This window comes from Psittacula echo, assembly GCF_963264785.1.
Source record: "Psittacula echo genome assembly, chromosome: 6".
Lineage (NCBI taxonomy): Eukaryota > Metazoa > Chordata > Aves > Psittaciformes > Psittacidae > Psittacula > Psittacula echo.
Genome location: NC_137743.1, coordinates 58,773,368 through 58,792,586, shown reverse-complemented (window position 1 = coordinate 58,792,586; position 19,219 = coordinate 58,773,368). Strand labels below are relative to the sequence as shown.

Here is a 19,219-nt window from a genome sequence, read left to right as displayed (position 1 = left end):
TTTATATGACTGAAATCACGTAGACAGCCCAGCTATGTAAGTATCTTATACCTCCCTCAGAAGTTTTAAAAGGTATCCTGGTTTCAGCAGAGATAGAGTTAATTTTCTTCTTAGTAGCTCATATAGTGTTGTGCTTTAGATTTAGTTTGAAAACAACATTCACAACATACTGATGTTTCAGTTGTTGCTAAGTAGTGCTTATGCTAAGTCAAGGACTTCACAATTTTCGGTGCTCTGCCAATTAGAAGGGGCACAAGAAGCTGGGAGGGAGCATAACCAGGACACCTAACCCAAACTAGCCAAAGTGGTATTCCATACCACAGCATATCATGCCCACTATATAAACTGGGGGGAGTCACCCAGAAGGGGCCAATCGCTGCTCAGGTCAGGCTGGGTATCAGTCAGCAGATGGTGAGCAATTGTGCTGCCCATCACTTGTGTTTCCTGAATTTTATTCCTCTTTCTTTTTACTATTAGTATTGTTATATTATTATTGTTAGGTTTACTTTATTTATTTTTTTTAAACTGTCTTTACCTTAACTTTTGGGTTTTATTTTTTTTACTTTTTTCTGATTCTCCTCCCTGTCCTACCGGTGGTGTGGGGGAAGAAGACTGAGCAAGCAGGTGCTTGGCACTTCGTTGCCAGCTGGGGTTAAACCATGACAAAGGGACATTCAAGTCATATGCCAGGAAATACTAATGTGCAAACCACAGCATGTTCAGTATGCTGTTCAGTAGTTTGCCATAAAACAGAATGACAGTACATTTTATTAAATGTGGAATTTAACTGCATCATGATAAAAAAGAAGAGGAAAAAAAACAATCTATCCTTTTGAAATAGTTTGGACTTCCTATTGGAAAAATGAGGTATTGAAACAGTTGAAGTTCATGCCACTAGATTTTTAAATGGTCTAACTCTAGTAGCATTCAGCCAATGCCTACAAAGAAGTCCTTCTACATATAGGCACTCCTAGCTGGAAATTATTGATGTTTTGATCTCAAAAAGATTACCAGACACAGCTGACATCTCAAAAGCAAAAGAAAGAAAGGGTACAAATACTTTAAGATAGAAGGTCAAAATTTCATAAACTGATTTACATTCTATTTTCCTCTAAAATTTGCAAAGAGTATTTAAAACACAGATGGAAATTGCATTTTGCTGTACTAACATAACTGGTTTTGCAATCAGCATCTTACTAAGGCTAGTCAGGCTGTTAAAACAGTTCTGTGATTATATTGTTATTTTTGCTGTAGAGTAACAGAAAGGCACTAGGATTAATAACTCACTTGATGAACTTTAAACATATCAGTGATTGTCAATTACCAGAGCACTCAAATTTCTTCAGCATCAGTAAGAGCTTCCATTGCTCAGTACCTCTGAAGAGAGAAATCCCTGACCCATCTTGTGGTGCAGGCAAGCTTTAGTACTGGAAGCAACATTTTGCACAGCTTAACTATAGTCTCTATTAAATATGCATTCAAATGTGTGTATAAAACTTACACAAATATATTAAACTCTTTTCCTCCATGCAGCTGAGATGAAAGTCATAAAGTATCAAGGCAGAGGGAAAGTTCTCAGCAAGCCCTTCATTAAACAAGAATTTAGATTACTTTAAGGTGACTGGAAAAAAATATGTATTGCCACCGTTTATTTCAGCATGCTTGATAAAAGCTGTCTGAATAAGAGCAGCCATTGCCTCCAGTGGTCAGTAGTAAAATTTCACCTCTTTTTTCTGTGACATTTGCACAAAATCACAACATGACAGCACAGGGCAATGTGCCATTTGGCACTGACTAGAACAGCTTCTGTTTGGAAACATTAGAGTGGTTTGGTTTGAAGAACAATTCTGAATTTGTGAAGAATTCTTATGTTTTAAAGAAGTTCTTGCATCTGAGTATACTGCAATAAGGATAAAATACAACAGGTTTATTAAACAGAGGAGAAAGCTGACTACCACTGAGACGAAACACGACATTCTAAGTAATTGCTGGAGCAAAAGATTATACCAAACAAAAACACTCCTGAGGAAAGTAGAGGGGGAAATTTAAATCTCCAAGTTTGAGTGGCCAAACTCCTGAGAACTTAATCCAAAACTATCCATAGTGCAACATCTTGAGATTCCTTCTACCATTTGTAAATGCCAGGCACTTAGTATATTTTGGATGTAAATTAATCCATTATGTTTGGGCACGTGTGACCAATAAAGCTTAGATAAATAGGAAATGGACTGACCTCATCAGTAACTGCCCACAACATAATGCTTAAAAAGTCAACCATTCCCCCGTTTCATCCATTTCAGTTGCTTTTACATTTCTTTGGGACACAAAAGGTACCCTAGCAAACACAAGCTTCAGGGAAGAAATTAACATTTTTAAATGACCTGAATAGATTCAGCGCTGTCAATGGACTACAAGGGCACTTAAAGCTGCTATTCATCACAAGGAAAGCAAAGACCATTAAGTTACATTTTAGCAAGCACCCGACCAACTATTCCCTGACAGGATTAATTCCACTTAAGTAAGGGCACCTTTCAGGGTACTATTTCAAGTGATTGTATCACTTGATGAATAATTTTTTTCAATCTTTCTAACATTTGCCTTGACAGAGCTATGAAATCTCTGACACACTGAATGCAGCTGCTAAGAGCCGGCACTGCGTGACACAGGAACATACCTGCTCACATGCAGAAGACTCATAGTAACAGGAAAAGAAAACAGGAACAAAATTTACACTATTTTACACCTTTTAGTACACTACAGGAAAGATCATTTCTACTTTCTGATGTGCCAGTTCTGGGTGAAGAAAAATGCATATCTGTGCTCTCCAAGCATCTCACTCATGAGTTCTAGGCTCTCACTGGTTCCTATTCAAACACCCCTTCAAATCATATATGTAGGAAGAATTACCCATGTATTTAACATTTTAATTTCCTGCCCCATAAAATACTTTGGCAAATTACTCATAGTGCCACAATGACAGATCTAATAAACTAGAGCAAGAACAACTAATTGTGTTCCATCAGTATCCCTTATTAGCTACCCTGTTTTCACTGAAATCAACAGATGTTTCTATTGAATTACCAGCTCTGATGAAAGCAGAACAGGTATGAAACATGCATTAAGATCTCACTTGCTAAAGATCTAAATTACTCAGCTCACAAATATAAAGGGCTGAAAACTATGAATGCTTAAACCCAGGAATAAGTTATTTTTAATGTGTCACAATCCACATTATGTCCATCAATCATGGGGTTATTTAGAAAAAGCTTCACACCTTTTCATAAAAGGGCACTTTGTTCAGATGTAATGCTGTGAAAAAGGTAAAATGAGATTTATAGGCAATGGGATATGTTTGCTTGTATCTATTTCATGCTAAAATAAGTATTTGTAAACCAAAGGGTCAAGTGAATGCATGTCAGCTGAAATGAAACCGAGCAGCAAATTGTGTTTTGGAAATCCTAACAGCATCATTATAACACAGTTGCAAGACGAGCATTTCAAGAACATATTGCTGAAAAAGACAAAGTTCTGGTTTCACACACTTTAAGGCATGCCTGAGTTCTAGTGAAAAATCTTCAAAATATCCTCTTTAACTCAAAGGCAGAAGGAGGGCAAATGAGTAAGAACATGCATGTCAGCACAAGCTTTGCATAAATATTTGAGACTACTTCATCATATACCGTCTTAAGTCATAGTAGATAGTATCCAGTGGCTCCTGTAGAGGTTAGAAGTTAAAAAAAAAAATGAATATTTAGAGCTATATTGTTACCTAAAGCATTACATGAGAAGGCATAGAGGACTAACACAGTAAAGGAAGGATTTATAATCAGCAGAACAGGATTAAGTCAAGGGAATAGCAAATTTCAACTGACAGGTACACTGTTCAAACATGGAACAGTAAAAAGGACTGCTGTACGAAAACATAGGTACAGAATTTCCTCTTTGCAGTGCATTTTATTAGCCATTAACCCTTAGTCATACACTTCTGATTCTAGTGCCAGCAATGTATACTCATTTCCCTCCCACACTGAAAAATAGATTAGTACCTGTCTTAAAGCTTCCATCTCTTCACTAGCCACTCGCTTCTCAGAAGAAGTGTTCTTCAGTTTGGACTCCGCAAGCTCCAGCTCTGTTTGAAGCTTATCTACCTCTTTGATTACTTGATCTCTTTCACTCATTATAAGGCGGTATTCATTGAAAACTGAATCCCTTTCTTCCTTGTATTTTTCTGCATCCTTTGCTGCTTTCAGCTGCATTGTTTTGAACCTTGTCACCTCTGACTGTAATCGCTCCATCTCTCTTTGCAACTCTTTGTTTTGTGCTGTGGCATTGTTTAGTTCCTGCTGTACTGATTCAAATCTAAAACCAAGCAGAAATGCCAGTAAGATACTGTTTCCTTATTTTCCTTTTTCATGCATTAAGGATTTGGCTGGATAACCAAATGTATCCATTGGTAAAATAAAACTGGAGAGACCTTCTTAGACAACGTATCCTCAGTGCTGCAAAATAAAAGTTGAGACTAGTTATTTTTTCAGGAATATTAGTAAGCCTTCACGAATATTAGAGAACCTCTTTAAGGAAATGAAACAGAAAAATTGTTAAAAATAATTTAGAATTAGTTTAATTGTAAAACGTAAATGTTGAATAAATTACTCTAAAAAGAACACAAAACGTTGCTATTATTTAATAACACAAGTTTAACTTTATTCACTGTGTTAAGCTCTGCTCATCTTAGAATTTAATTCCTTCTCCCAGCGTACATTCTCAGGCATGTGGAAGAAGAGAAACAAATGCAGAAACTGGAAAACAAACAGAACAACTTCCACATGCTCAAATATGCCACAAGGTTGGTAATGGATAGGTTTGAGGAGAAAAAAACGTGATTACAGTAAAAATGCAGACAATGGGACTGAAAACACGTAATTCAGACATTATTCTTAGTTTTCATCAGTAGGTTAATCCATTGAAACTGAAATGCGAAGTATCTTCATATTTTTAAAAACTATTTTTGACAGTTAACGTAGATGAAAACACATGCTGCTTCCCGCAGTCTGAGGGGGATGAAGAAAGACTACAGGGCCTTGGGGCGGATGGTGAAAGAGTCTGGGGCTCAAGTGATCTTCTCCTCACTTCTTCCATCTTCCGGTGATGATGTGGGTCTGAATGGGAAAATTCAGTCTGTAAATAATTGGCTACGAGACTGGTGCTTTAGGCAGGGCTTTGGGTTCTTTGATAACAGCTGGTTTTATAAGGCTCCAGTCCGAATGATGGCACGTGGGAAAGGTTTAACTCACAGAGGCAAAAGGATGCTGGGGCATGAATTAACAGGGCTCATTTGGAGAGCTTTAAACTAGATTCGAAGGGGGATGGGGTTGTAACTGGGCTTTCCCCAGTGGGCCAGCACTCTAGAATTGATGAAGACTGGGAGGCCTCCTATAATCCTAGGGTGAAATTGGTGAGCTCAGCTCCCTCCTTGAAATGCCTGTACACCAATGCGTGCAGCATGGGGAATAAGCAGGAGGAGTTGAAGATCTGTGTTAAGTCAGGAGATTATGATCTGGTGGCAATTACAGAGACGTGTTGGGACAGCTCACATGACTGGAATATAATCATGGAGGGCTATGTCCTTTTCAGGAAAGACAGGCCAGCCAGGCGGGGTGGTGGGGTTGCTCTTTATGTGCGAGAGCAGCTGCAATGTACTGAGTTCTGTTCAGGGGCAGAGGACGAGCGAGTTGAGAGTCTGTGGGTGAGAATTAAGGGGCAGGCTGGCAGGGGTGATACTGTTGTGGGTGTCTGTTACAGGCCACCAGATCAGGGTGAGGAAGTTGACCAGGCCTTCTACAGGCAGCTGAGAGCGGCCTCACAGTCACAGGCCGTGGTCGTCGTGGGGGATTTTAACTTCCCTGATGTTTGCTGGAAGGACTACTCAGCAACCCAGCCACAGTCCAGGAGGTTCCTCCAGTGTATGGATGGTAACTTCCTCATGCAAATGGTGGATGAGCCAACCAGGAGAGGAGCGCTGCTGGATCTCATCCTCACTAACAAGGAGGGGCTGGTCGAAGCAGTAAAGGTTGAGGGCTGCCTTGGTTGCAGCGACCACGAGATGGTGGAATTCAGGATCTTGTGTGGTAGGACCAGTGGAATAGCAAGTAGAATTGCAACCCTGGACTTTAGCAGGGCAAACTTTGGCCTTTTCAAGCAATTGCTAGGGGAAATCCCATGGGCAAGGCTGCTTGAAGGTAAAGGGGCCCAAGATAGTTGGTTGGCATTCAAGAATTGCTTATTCCGAGCTCAAGAGCAGAGCATCCCGACATGTAGGAAGTCAAGGAAGAGGGCCAGGAGACCTGCATGGCTAAATAAGGAACTGCTGGGTATGCTCAAGTGGAAGAGCAGAGTTTATAGGTCATGGAAGGAGGGGCTGGCCACTTGGGAGGAATATAAGGCTGCTGCTAGAGGATGTAGGAAGGCAGCTAGGATGGCTAAGGCCTCCTTAGAATTAAACCTGGCAAGAGGGGTCAAGGACAACAGAAAGAGCTTTTTCAAATACATAGCTGATAAAACTAACACCAGAGGCAAGGTTGGCCCACTGGTGAACGGGATGGGTGCCCTGGTGACAGAAGATACAGAGATAGCAGAGTTATTGAATGCCTTCTTTGTCTCAGTCTACTCTGCCGGAGGCAGTCCTGAAGAGCCCTGTACTCCTGAGACCTCAGATGAAGTCAGGTCAATGGAGCGGTTTGCCTTAGTCGATGAGGAATGGGTTAGAGACCAGTTGAGCAATCTGGACATCCATAAATCCATGGGTCCAGATGGGATGCACCCACGGGTGCTGAGGGAACTGGCAGAAGTCATTGCTGGACCACTCTCCATCATCTTTACCAAGTCTTGGGAAACGGGAGAGGTGCCTGAGGACTGGAGGAAAGCAAATGTCACTCCAGTCTTCAAAAAGGGCAAGAAGGAGGACCCAGGTAACTATAGACCGGTCAGCCTCACCTCCATCCCTGGGAAAGGGATGGAACACCTTATCCTTGGTGCCATCTTAAGGCATGTCAAGGATAAGAGGGTTATGAGGGGCAGTCAACATGGCTTTACCAAGGGGAAGTCATGCTTGACTAACCTCATAGCCTTTTATGAGGAAATAACACGGTGGATGGATGATGGCAGAGCGGTGGACGTGGTCTACCTTGACTTCAGCAAAGCATTTGACACAGTCTCCCACAGCATCCTCATAGCTAAATTGAGGAAGTGTGGCCTGGATGACCAGGTAGTGAGGTGGACTGTGAACTGGCTGAAGGACAGAAGCCAGAGTTGTAGTCTATGGGGCGGAGTCTAGTTGGAGGCCTGTATCTAGTGGAGTGCCTCAAGGGTCAGTACTGGGACCAGTATTATTTAATATATTCATCAACGATTTAGATGAGGGAATTGAGCGTACTGTCAGCAAGTTTGCTGATGACACTAAGCTGGGAGGAGTGGCTGACACGCCAGAAGGCTGTGCTGTCATCCAGCGGGACCTGGATAGGCTGGAAAGTTGGGCAGGGAGAAACTTGATGAAATATAACAAGGGAAAGTGTAGAGTCCTGCATCTGGGCAGGAACAACCCCAGGTTCCAGTATAGGTTGGGGAACGACCTGTTAGAGAGCAGTGTAGGGGAGAGGGACCTGGGGGTCCTAGTGGGCGGCAGGATGACCATGAGCCAACACTGTGCCCTTGTGGCCAAGAAGGCCAATGGCATCCTGGGGTGTATTAGAAGGGGGGTGGTCAGTAGGTCGAGAGAGGTCCTCCTTCCCCTCTACTCTGCCCTGGTGAGACCGCACCTGGAATATTGTGTCCAGTTCTGGGCCCCTCAGTTCAAGAAGGACAGGGACCTGCTGGAGAGAGTCCAGCGCAGGGCGACAAAGATGATTAAGGGAGTGGAGCATCTCCCTTATGAGGAAAGGCTGAGGGAGCTGGGTCTCTATAGTTTGGAGAAGAGGAGACTGCAGGGGGACCTTATTAGTGTATATAAATATATAAAGGGGGAGTGTCATGAGGATGGAGCCAGGCTCTTCTCAGTGGCAAACAATGATAGGACAAGGGGTAATGGGTATAAACTGGAACACAAGAGGTTCCACTTAAACTTGAGAAGAAACTTCTTCTCAGTGAGGGTGACAGAACACTGGAACAGGCTGCCCAGGGAGGTTGTGGAGTCTCCTTCTCTGGAGACATTCAAAACCCGCCTGGACACATTCCTGTGTAACCTTATCTAGGTGTTCCTGCTCTGGCAGGGGGATTGGACTAGATGATCTTTTGAGGTCCCTTCCAATCTCTAACATACTGTTATACTGTGATACTGTGATACATGTATTTTATAACTACAATCTACTGAAGTATGGCACAATCAAAAGAGGACCTGAAAAGTTTAATTTAATTTGTAAGTAGTAACTTTAGTGTTTATATTGACAAAGCATTCTTAAAAGTGCAAATATAATTCCACACACAAATTCACAATTATGTCTGAAAAAGAACTTCTCCTGAGAGCAGCGTTTAGCTTCCACAACTGGAAGCTAAAATTTCCCTGAATGCTTTCTCCAAAATCTCACAGGTAAAATGCCATTGATAGAAACACTGTACCTAAGCTGATGGACTTTTAGGGCTATCCAAATTTTGCACATACCCCTCATGCTGTTGAAAATCACAATTTCTTGTCTAATCCAGCATGTTGCCTGAGCTTTCCCAAGGGAGAGTTGTAAACTCTATTTCAAATACTTCCTTGAAAGCCTCAGTGTATTCAAAACATTGCCATAGCTTTACTGAAGCATCTGCCAGTAATTTCAAGACTATCACCTTGCTCTTTTGGGGGAATTCTTCAATTTAAGAGATCATCTGGCTGACAGTACAGAAGATCTAACATATTACAATATGGATTTCTTTTTTTCTTTTCAGAACTGTGAGCATGAAGGCAAGAATACACTATAGGAAAAGTATACAAGGATTTATCAGAAATCTAGAAGACTATGCCAAAGAACCTCATAGCCATGTGATAACCCACAGTACAATCGCAAACTATTTGGGGTTCAAAATCAAGGACAACACCAAGAAGATACAAGGGAGAGGGGAGGAGCAAAGATTTAATGCAATGTTTGCCAAGCAAAAAAAAAAAAAAGTATCATCAGTAAGGAAGAACATGGGAAAAGAAAATAAAAAAACTCCAACACAACAAGCATATTGCATGGGGAAGTGACCAGAGAGAGAAAGGAAAACTGTCTGTCTATAGAAGTATGCATTAAGTACTGATAATTGTGAAAACCTGAAAGCAGTGACCCAGCTGAAATACCTTGGTCCTGCTTGAACTTTCATTGCTTCCTAGGGAGAAATACAAGCAAATGGATTACATTTTCGCAGATGCCTTCTGTAGAGAAGGCCCACTTATAACAAGTGTAGAGTACAGGTTAGTATAAGTAGCAAGTTGGATGGATCTGTAGCAGCAAGCATAGTTTAATAAGGAGTTCTGAAGAGAACCCTACCAGGACTACCTGCTTCGTCTTCACTACAATTGCAGACTACTGGCAGATCTACGCAAGAGCCACAGTCCATGTCCAAAACGCAGCAGCACATATGTAGCATAAAGGTTTAGCACATAGGAATTAGATAACCGACACAGCTAATTTGTAATCTGCAAACAAATCACTACCTAAATCATCCTCACAGCATTCATATGCTGTGCATTACAGTGACAACATTATACACAAAATTAAGAAGACTGAACACTTCTCCAATATTTTTTAGGGGCAAAGATTAACTCAAAATGAGACCCAGACCATCACTGGAGTCTTACTCTTCCTGCTCACTTTAAAACATATTTTGACTGTTTACACTTGGCATTAATTGAAAAATTAGTGTGGCAATTTATGACCCATTAATCCTCAAAGTGCAAGTTTATTAACTCACATTCTGGAAAGTATACACATCTGAAAAGCATTTTAAAAATTCTTCATCAGTCACCCAGAGAAATATGGTTTTGGTTATAAGGAAAGGGTAAAAACATATGACAAATAAAGGTTTCTATAAATACAAGCAAGTTAAAAACAGTCCAGACCCAAAGCCAAATGAATAGAACACGAAAGTTCCTTACGTTCAGTTGTATTTTAGTTGGATCATGGATTCACAGGAACATGAATATCTTCCATGAAATTCTTAAAACCTACATCTACTCACTAAAGCACACCTTCCTCTCAAGAAGACCTAAATCACAATCCAATATACAAATATGCTAAGCTTCTCCACGTATTAGAAGGTTGTAGTGTTTCTTGTAGTATATGTTAGGCTTTCCCTTACTCCAGGAAATCCATGGCAGTTTAACTTACATAACTTATTCTCTTATTACTCATATTCTCCTATAACTTAATTAGATGTATCACAACTAGGTACATACTTTTTGTATGTACATTATTATCTATGTTGAATCTCATCTTTTTTAATTACTACAAGTCTACGAACGTATTTAAAAAAAAACATTTTTTGGCTTCAGTCTGTGGGAGTTGTGTATTATCCTTAACTTATATCAGTAAAAACATTCTCAACATGCCCACAGATGCTCTTTGGATTCCTTGTGTACATTAGCATTCTTCCTACTCCATATGGGTAACTCTGTAGGCTTTGTATCAAGGAGAGAGATTAAGTGTGGTGTGACACAGTTTCTGTGCTCTTTTGTTTTGGCACTTATGCTACTTGTAGAAGCAGTGCCTTTCGAATGAAGCAAGACTCCCAGACATCTGCATCCAGTGAACTCTGCTGCCAGCCCAAAGCTCTGTCTCGGAGTCCCACACAGTCTGCAATTCTAATATCATGAGAAGATAGGAAATGAAAATGTTATCAAGCATAAGTTAATTGCCTTTTAGACATTGTATTCTCTTACTGACTTGTCTTTAATAGCTAAATAAACACATATATCCCAGGCACGGCTGCAGGTTGGGCAGAGAAGAGATTCAGAGCAGCCCTGCAGAGAAGGACTTGGGGGTGTTCGTCAATGAGAAAATGAGCATGAGCCGGCAGTGTGCGCTCGCAGCCCAGAAAGCCAACTGTATCCTGGGCTGCATCAAAAGCAGCATGACCAGCAGGTTGAAGGAGGTGATCCTGCCCCTCTACTCTGCTCTCGTGAGACCTCACTTGGAGTATTGTGTGCAGTTCTGGTGTCCTCAACATAAAAAGGACATGGAACTGTTGGAACAAGTCCAGAGGAGGGCCACGAGGATGATCAGGGGACTGGAGCACCTCCCCTATGAAGACAGGCTGAGAAAGTTGGGGCTGTTCAGCCTGGAGAAGAGAAGGCTGCGTGGAGACCTCATAGCAGTCTTCCAGTATCTGAAGGGGGCCCTACAGGGATGCTGGGGAGGGACTATTCATCAGGGACGGTAGCGACAGGACAAGGGGTAATGGGTTCAAACTTAAACAGGGGAAGTTTAGATTGGATCTAAGGAAGAAATTCTTTACTGCGAGGGTGGTGAGGCACTGGAATGGGTTGCCCAGGGAGGTTGTGAATGCTCCATCCTTGGTGGTGTTCAAGGCCAGGATAGATGAGGCCTTGGGTGGCATGGTTTAGTGTGAGGTGTCCCTGCCCATGGCAGGGGGGTTGGAACTAGATGATCTTAAGGTCCTTTCCAACCCTAACTATTCTATGATTCTATGATATATGTCGTTGTGGTCACCACCTGTTAAGGTGTTTGTTCGGAACACTAAGTCTGACATTCAACACAACTTTTGCTGTATTTGACTCCTGTGTCTAAACCTAAGAATAAATATATCTTAAAAGGCAGAATATCCCTTTCTCACATCAACTAAACAACGGTTAAAATTCCTTATACAATTCCAAACCCTAACTGGAAGATCCTTTTCTCAAGAAGAAAAGCATTGTTTTTTTCCAAATAAACATTCCAATCACACATTCTAGATCCTTCCAAAAAAAATCTTACATAGAAACACATACTTACTCATTGCACCACGATAATACACACCAGAGAAAATTTTTAGGAAAAAAGGTTAGAAAAGTATTTGTAATTCTACCATGGAGAAAGTAAAACGCTACATTAGAATTGACACTGCCTTCACAGAATCCCTCAAAAAAAATGATTATACCTTCTAAGAGAGGACGAATATTGCTGCTGAAAATGTATTGCTGTGTCCCTTTGCTTCATTAACATGTCAATCTGTTTCTGAAGACGTCTGTTCTCCTCCTCAGCCTGTTCTAGACGGCTCAGATCCGTATTGTGACTTGCGATCTTCTCATTGTACCGTTTCCTTAAGGCATCATAATCCTTCTTCACACCCTCTAGCTTGTCCATTGCTGTATCATAAAGTTTATTTAATATCTCTGAGGATCCATTTTGCTTCATAACCTAAAAAAATTGCAAGAAATGTGTTAACTCCAGTTTCAATCAGTCCAATAAATTTGATTTAAAATACATGTAAGAAACGATATCAGAGCAAAAATATATTAACGCGTTTTAATGATCATTCTTTTTAATGACCGAAGAAACACTGAGCCTTTTCTAAGCACTACGTTACTATAAGCATACTGTATCTGCTTAACATTAACTGGATTAAAAAAAATCTGCTCTATCACAACTTAGGGTCCACAAGTTTATTAAAATATCTCTCTAATGGTAATTGCTAACAGCAGCTATTAAACCCACGTTGTTTTCAAAGTACTTGGCCATTTCAGCAAAAGGTGATTGTTATTTGATGACCAAAACGATAGCGGTAATTTACGACGTGACCACGAGGTGGCATTCATGACAGGTTGCCTGTATCCTCCATGAACGAATTAAATAATTTAAAACTTCAGGAGAATAAAATCTACACTAAATATGTTAAACACGCAGGCATATATTTTAATATTCATACAATATTTCATCTGAGAACTACCCACAGAGGTTTGTGTCTCAAAAGCTATTCATAAAATATGAACAGGAAGAGGAAAATCCATTTAATCATTAATACATTTTGACCTGAATCTCTGTTTCAAACTATTTTCCATTGAAATAAGAATCTTATTGTAAATAGCAGCGTTGATCATGAATGACCAGCAACAACAACAGAAGCCCCTAATGACCTTCAACAAATCTCTCCCTTCTTCCTCCTTAAAGGCAAAAAAAGTACCTGAAATGAGGCTTTACCTTTTGTTGCCCCCACCCTTTATCTTTAATGCCATGTTCATTTTTTCCTGTTTCTGTTTTTTAAATTAAAATTTGGCCTTGATAGAGTGCTGGGAAGAAACAGGAATGCTCTATGTAAAGATGTGACAAGAATTTATATACTCTTAACATCAGCCTACAAAGTTATGTCTCCAACTAGCTGAAAATAAACAGCATTAAAAAATTTGGGAGAAAAGGACAGAAACTATAAGCTCTATACAATGTTGAAACCAAACGCATAGCAACTATCCTGTGCACAAATGGGCTCCTCATCTTCTTTTGTGTCTTATACTCAGAGTAAGAACCAGTTCCTGAACATGAAAGAACATGGATGCCTGCAGACCAGAAGGAAAAAAAGACTGAAAGAGACGGCCTGCTCACTTTCAGGAAAACACTTCTCTACACAGGCAGTATGAGAGAGAGAACTTCCACCTAACAGTGGTCTCCTTTAACTAACCAAGACACATAAAGCAGGTGAGTTACTGTTCATAAAACTGCCCTGGAACAAGGCTGCACTTTGGCTAGAGTCTCATGGGCATGGCAATTTCTGCATACATCCCTATCCTCAGTGGACTCAGCAACATAACCTGCACAGAGTTGGACCCACGATTAGCTGGCATGCTTCACTGAACCATTTCAGATAGGCTAAACGCGATAACTGTAAGCATATGTAAAGTGTAAACAGATGTTGTTTTAAACCAGGTCAAGAGAGCAGTTTTCCTGAAGACAATTTCCCAAAGCAATTTGAGAACAGGTTTGAGAACCAAGATTTGAAAATCCAGACACAAACAAGCCACTTCTCGCTGCCTGAAGCAGTGGAATGTGTTGGGGTTTTTTTTGCTTAAAACACATGAAATAATTAAAAAAAAACCCGAACAAAACAAAAAAAAGAATATACTAGAAATTGGATGGATCAGCATAAACTTGCTAACAGAGGTTTGATGGAGGAAGACACAAACACCATAAACAGGAAGCAGTGTAATAATGAAGGTGTTCCATTCAAAATTGCAGTCTGAGAAAAAGTAAACAGTCCCAGCTGGACCAAGGAAGACAGCCATGACAACAAGAAACTTCATACACAAGCAGCAGAAACTAATGGCTGGTCAGCTGCTACCTAGCAAATCCATGACAATCCCACACGAAGAATAACCTGATGAAAAGTTTTTGCTCTCTGAAGCTACCAAGATGTTGTGTTTTGCTACAGCCTGACAACGAAACAACTCGTCACAGGGATCAACACAGAGTTAGACTAATACAGATGAGAAATGACACAGACAAGATGAAGACTCCTGGTGCCCCTTCAAGACACTACGATTCACTGTGACATGCTGAGAACTTGAGTTAGACAACTTTTTCACCAAGGGGCATATGTACAAGTTTTCTTTAAAAGTTTAAACATGATGTGGACACCAGACTGAATTTCTTTAAATAAATACTGACAATGATACTTCAGCCTCCTTCTGTGCTGCCAGATAGTTTCAAACTTCAGACCGGAACCTCAAAGTATAACAAAATTCTCTTCGAGGTTTTACATTCCTGCTTTACAGACCCAGAAACTGAGGCACAGAAGAATGAATGCCCAGGTTTACACAGCAAACCATTTCTGCCATCTTCTAAACCAAGCCACTAAATCATTTTAGAGCAGAACTCCCAAGGTAAGTGCTAGAGGAAGGAATCAGAATGAAATACAAATCTTCATTCCTCTTTGCACTGCCCTCAAGCACCTCCCAAAGTGTCATTCAGCATATCCAGCTTGCTATGACCTTTGCCCTTCCTACCCTAGCAAATAATTATTTTTGTTCATGTTGGTTTTGTTTCTGAAGCCTAATGTTTGACTTGCAAGTTTGACCTGTAAATCAGCCTACACAGTTAACCAAGATACTCTGTTTAACCATTCCACATTGCTGTGACTATTCTAACTAAATTACCAGACTTTTCAGTAGGTGAACCATGATATGACCAGTTGCTCCTTACTATTGATCATCTTTCTTCAGAACATGTGACAACGCTGGCCTGGAGACAGCTTGTTATATACAGTTCTGATATGTCCACCTCTTCCAGTCCTGAAAAGTTTGTCTTTTCTTGTTTCAAGTTCAAAAACATTCATCAACCTGTAGCTGTGTTCTAACTGAACAGTGTCTGCAAGTCTAAATAACCAAACTTAGCTCAGTCATTCCCCTAACCTTTACAATGTCACTAGAATAATGATTTAAAAACAACAAGTCTCTGTCACTCTTTTTTTTTATGATGATTCTTTTCAAAAAACCAAAACCAATAGCATGTAAGTTTAAAGCTCGTCCTGTCCCACAAAACACTCTACGGAAATAGTTACCTTTTTAATCACTTTGCAACTTCAAGCTAGGTTTTTGATGCCTCTCCACCCACTTAAAAAGCCATCATGCACATACAATCTCCCTCAATGCAGAGTTTTTTCATCTCCGCATCAAAATTTCTTAATACCATCTAATATGCTATATCTCTTGTCTTCTTTCCCAACTAGATACAGAAAATCAATTAGTATGCAAGATCTTACTTTCTCCCCTAGTACTGTAAAATTTAAGGCAGATGTTTTAGAATCAGTAATACATAAAAGGCAGCAACACTGTGCATTTGGTTTTACTGAGTTATTTATCAAAGGAACAGTTCATGATCTCTTCTAGCATGTACACTACAAGCTGTAGCCTACCTGCTGCTGCTGGCTGCGCAAGTCCATTATCTCCTTCTGATCCTCATCATGAAGTCTCTTCATTTCCTCACACGACTGCTGGAGATGATTATGTTCTCGTACCAACTGCGTGTTTTTCCTCTTCAAGGTATCCATGTCCTCCTTCAGCTGCGACTGGTCACTCAGCAGCCGACTGTGCAATGTGCTGTCACGGCACACAAAAGAATGGTCTTAGGGGCCAACTTGCAAGGACAAAGTCCTGGACTAAGTAATTTCAAGCATGGGTTTCACACCTAGAAAGCAGGTCAAACTAACTCAATTTTGCATATTTAAGTACACCAAAGACCAGGGGAAAAAAAATATCAGAAACAAACAGGAACACAAGTATGAAAATACACGAAAGTACACCGTACTCTTACACTGCATCAGAAGAGATGATGGATTTATGCTACCCATCAATGCCATTTCATAGCCATTGCAAAAGCAAGCAGATAAACAAACAGAAATGGTGTAATGCAAGCGCAATATGATCCTGGAGATAATAGGAATTACCCCATTAATCACCTCCATTTTCTCTTGGGCTCCTTGGCTGAGCAGCAACTAGCCAAATTACAGATGAAAACTACAAAAATCTCCTTGTATGCTACTGGTTTTTTTAAGAGAAAAAAAAAAAACACAAACAAAAAACCCCACAAGCAACAAAAACACACTATGTATGTTTCAACTACATCCAGGCAGGTAAAAAGCTATCAAAGGCACTCTTAACTTCATTATGCAAGCCACAGTTACTGGAAGAAATACACTCTCACTTAAAAATTAAACAATTGACAGCCACATAAGAAAGCTATCATTCAGATTAAAGATCAAGGTAGCAGTCCAAAATTAGACCAGACCCCTGCTGAAAAAGCGTAGAAAAATCAACTGAATGTATTTTCTACTGCAGATCAAACAAAGAGTAGCATTTGGATACTGACAAGTACTTTTGTTATTGAAACAGAATTATTCAAAATGGACTCTCAGACCTGCTGGTAAAACGGTTAAAGTTCATACAAAACAAACAAAAACCCAAATCAAAACAGAAAAAAAAATCAACAAAAAACCCCTACAAACAAAACTCCATCTTTCCCCCCCCTAAAAAACCCACCAAAAAACCCATCACATAACAAGACAGCAATTAATAGAATCATACAATCATAGAATAGTTAGGGTTGGAAAGGACCTTAAGACCATCTAGTTCCAACCCCCCTGCCATGGGCAGGCACACCCCACACTAAACCATGCCACCCAAGGCCTCATCCAACCTGGCCTTGAACACTGCCAAGGATGGAGCATCACAACCTCCCTGGGCAACCCATTCCAGTGCCTCACCACCCTCACAGTAAAGAATTTCTTCCTTATATCCAGTCTAAACTTCCCCTGCTTAAGTTTGAACCCGTTACCCCTTGTCCTGTCACTACAGTCCCTGACGAAGAGTCCATCCCCAGGGATAGAACCAGTTTACATTTTAAGATACTTTTTATTCCTTTCTTATGAACTGAAATACCATTTCCTTCACAGTGCTACCCAAAGCATTAAAAAAAAAGGTTACTTGTAAAAGCACATAGTTTTTACACGTAGGTTATTAATCTGCTCTTATTCAGATTTTGTTGGAAATTATAAAATTCTTTGGAATGGTAATTTTTTTAAAAAGAAAACTAAAAACTTGGGGTTTTAAGTATTATTGCAGGAGAAAAAAATATCTGAATAGCATATTCTTCTCAATTCCTTTCTTTACCTCAAGAATTATTAATAAGAGAAACAGCAACTGCATGCATGGATTTCAATATGTGTTGTCATGTTTCAGGCACCTAAACTGCAACAGTGAGTTTCAGCATCCCTGAAGTTTAAAGTAGAAAACTGAATTATTCCAATCCAAGTAAGTAAGTTCTTAGACTAAGTACCTCCGAATCAATTAAAATTTGCTATACCGTCTTCTGACCAGATAATCTTAGTCTGCAGAACAGTGCAAATGCAAAATCTTGCATCTATGCATCATTTTGCAGAAGCCTAAATTGTTGGTCTCTGAGGAATATGCCTATATTCTTGGTATACTTGAGTATTTCAATCAATCGCTCTATCTTTTAAAACTAGAGCTTTTGTCCTGATATGAGAGGGTAAATCCTTTTACACTATCATGGAAGTACTGATACAGTCAGAGTGTAAAACAGTACAGTTTCAGGGACTACAGTATATCTAAAAAAGGTGAGAAAAACACTTTTTTGTATGAAGAATACAAGTGCTTCATGTGCACTGGATAGTTATAGGAATTCTGCTCTCAAAACAATCCATCTACAAGGAACAGAACATTAATGCTTTGCACAGAATTCACTGGCAAATTGAAGTACTTGAAAATCCTCAAATGAAACTAGGCATAAGGCTCTTTGTAAAGATGCTACAGAATTTGCTACATATGCACCTGTCAACAACCTTTAATGCTATTTTCAGGTTTTGGAAGAAGACCATAAGGAAACAGTACCTATCTTGGCAGGCTTGAAGAGTTGTGGGCATAAGCACTATGTAAGAGCTAGCAGCCCCCCCAAGAAAACATATGCTGTCATTAAATACTAGTCATACTTTATAGTGTAGATTTAAGTGAAATAAACTTCATACTAAAAATTCACCTGCATTTAAATTTCAGAGCTGTCTTACTTTAAGGAGAAACATGTTCCTACTTGCATCAACAACCAATTTTTAAACAGAAATACGTTCTAGAAATATTCACCATTTCCTCCCTATTTTATTGCATTTTCATAAACACTTACTATTGGTCTAAAGCTGTGTTAAAATTTACACAAATCAGCATGAGAGCTATCACAACAAATTAAAGAGTAAGACATTACATTCTCTTGCATTATATTCTGCTCTCCAGCCTGACAGTAAAACTATTGGACTGCAATTGCAAGACAGTAATTAAGCTTTCCTTGTTGATCCCATCAAGACATCAGGGATTTCTTATCTCAAATTCCTAAAAGTAAAACAAGCAATTCATACTTTATCATTTCAAATAGCCCAGAAATATTTTATCTGACTCGAGCAAACATTAATCTTGCAATTAAAGTGGAAAAATCTAAAAAAACATATTTGATTACCATGCTCTAATACTTTATGACCTAGCACAGACTGGCAAATTCTTACCTTGTACAGCTTTACTCATACTTACTGATAAAAATCTGCCTCTTTTGCTGCTTCTTCACACCTCTTAAGTGTCTTGGTGTGTTGATTCTGCAGAGACTGTAGGTCTGACATGGCCTTCATGCATTGTATCTTCAGCCTTTCATAATCATGATTTGGTTTTGGACTAGGCCTAACATGGAAAAAGAGCATAAAGTCAAACATCAGTTCCTAA

At 39.8% G+C, this 19,219-nt stretch overlaps 1 protein-coding gene across 1 annotated transcript in view; it reads right to left on the bottom strand.

Annotated features, from left to right (window-relative positions):
• DLG5 (discs large MAGUK scaffold protein 5) overlaps positions 1-19,219 on the bottom strand; it is a gene marked incomplete at both ends in the record, with an annotated part of 125,640 nt that overhangs the window by 39,228 nt on the left and 67,193 nt on the right. The window contains 4 exons of the mRNA XM_080621857.1: positions 4,047-4,359; positions 12,112-12,371; positions 15,856-16,039; positions 19,034-19,177. Coding sequence (XP_080477983.1) covers positions 4,047-4,359; positions 12,112-12,371; positions 15,856-16,039; positions 19,034-19,177 — 901 coding nt within the window. The remainder of the gene's footprint in view (positions 1-4,046; positions 4,360-12,111; positions 12,372-15,855; positions 16,040-19,033; positions 19,178-19,219) is intronic.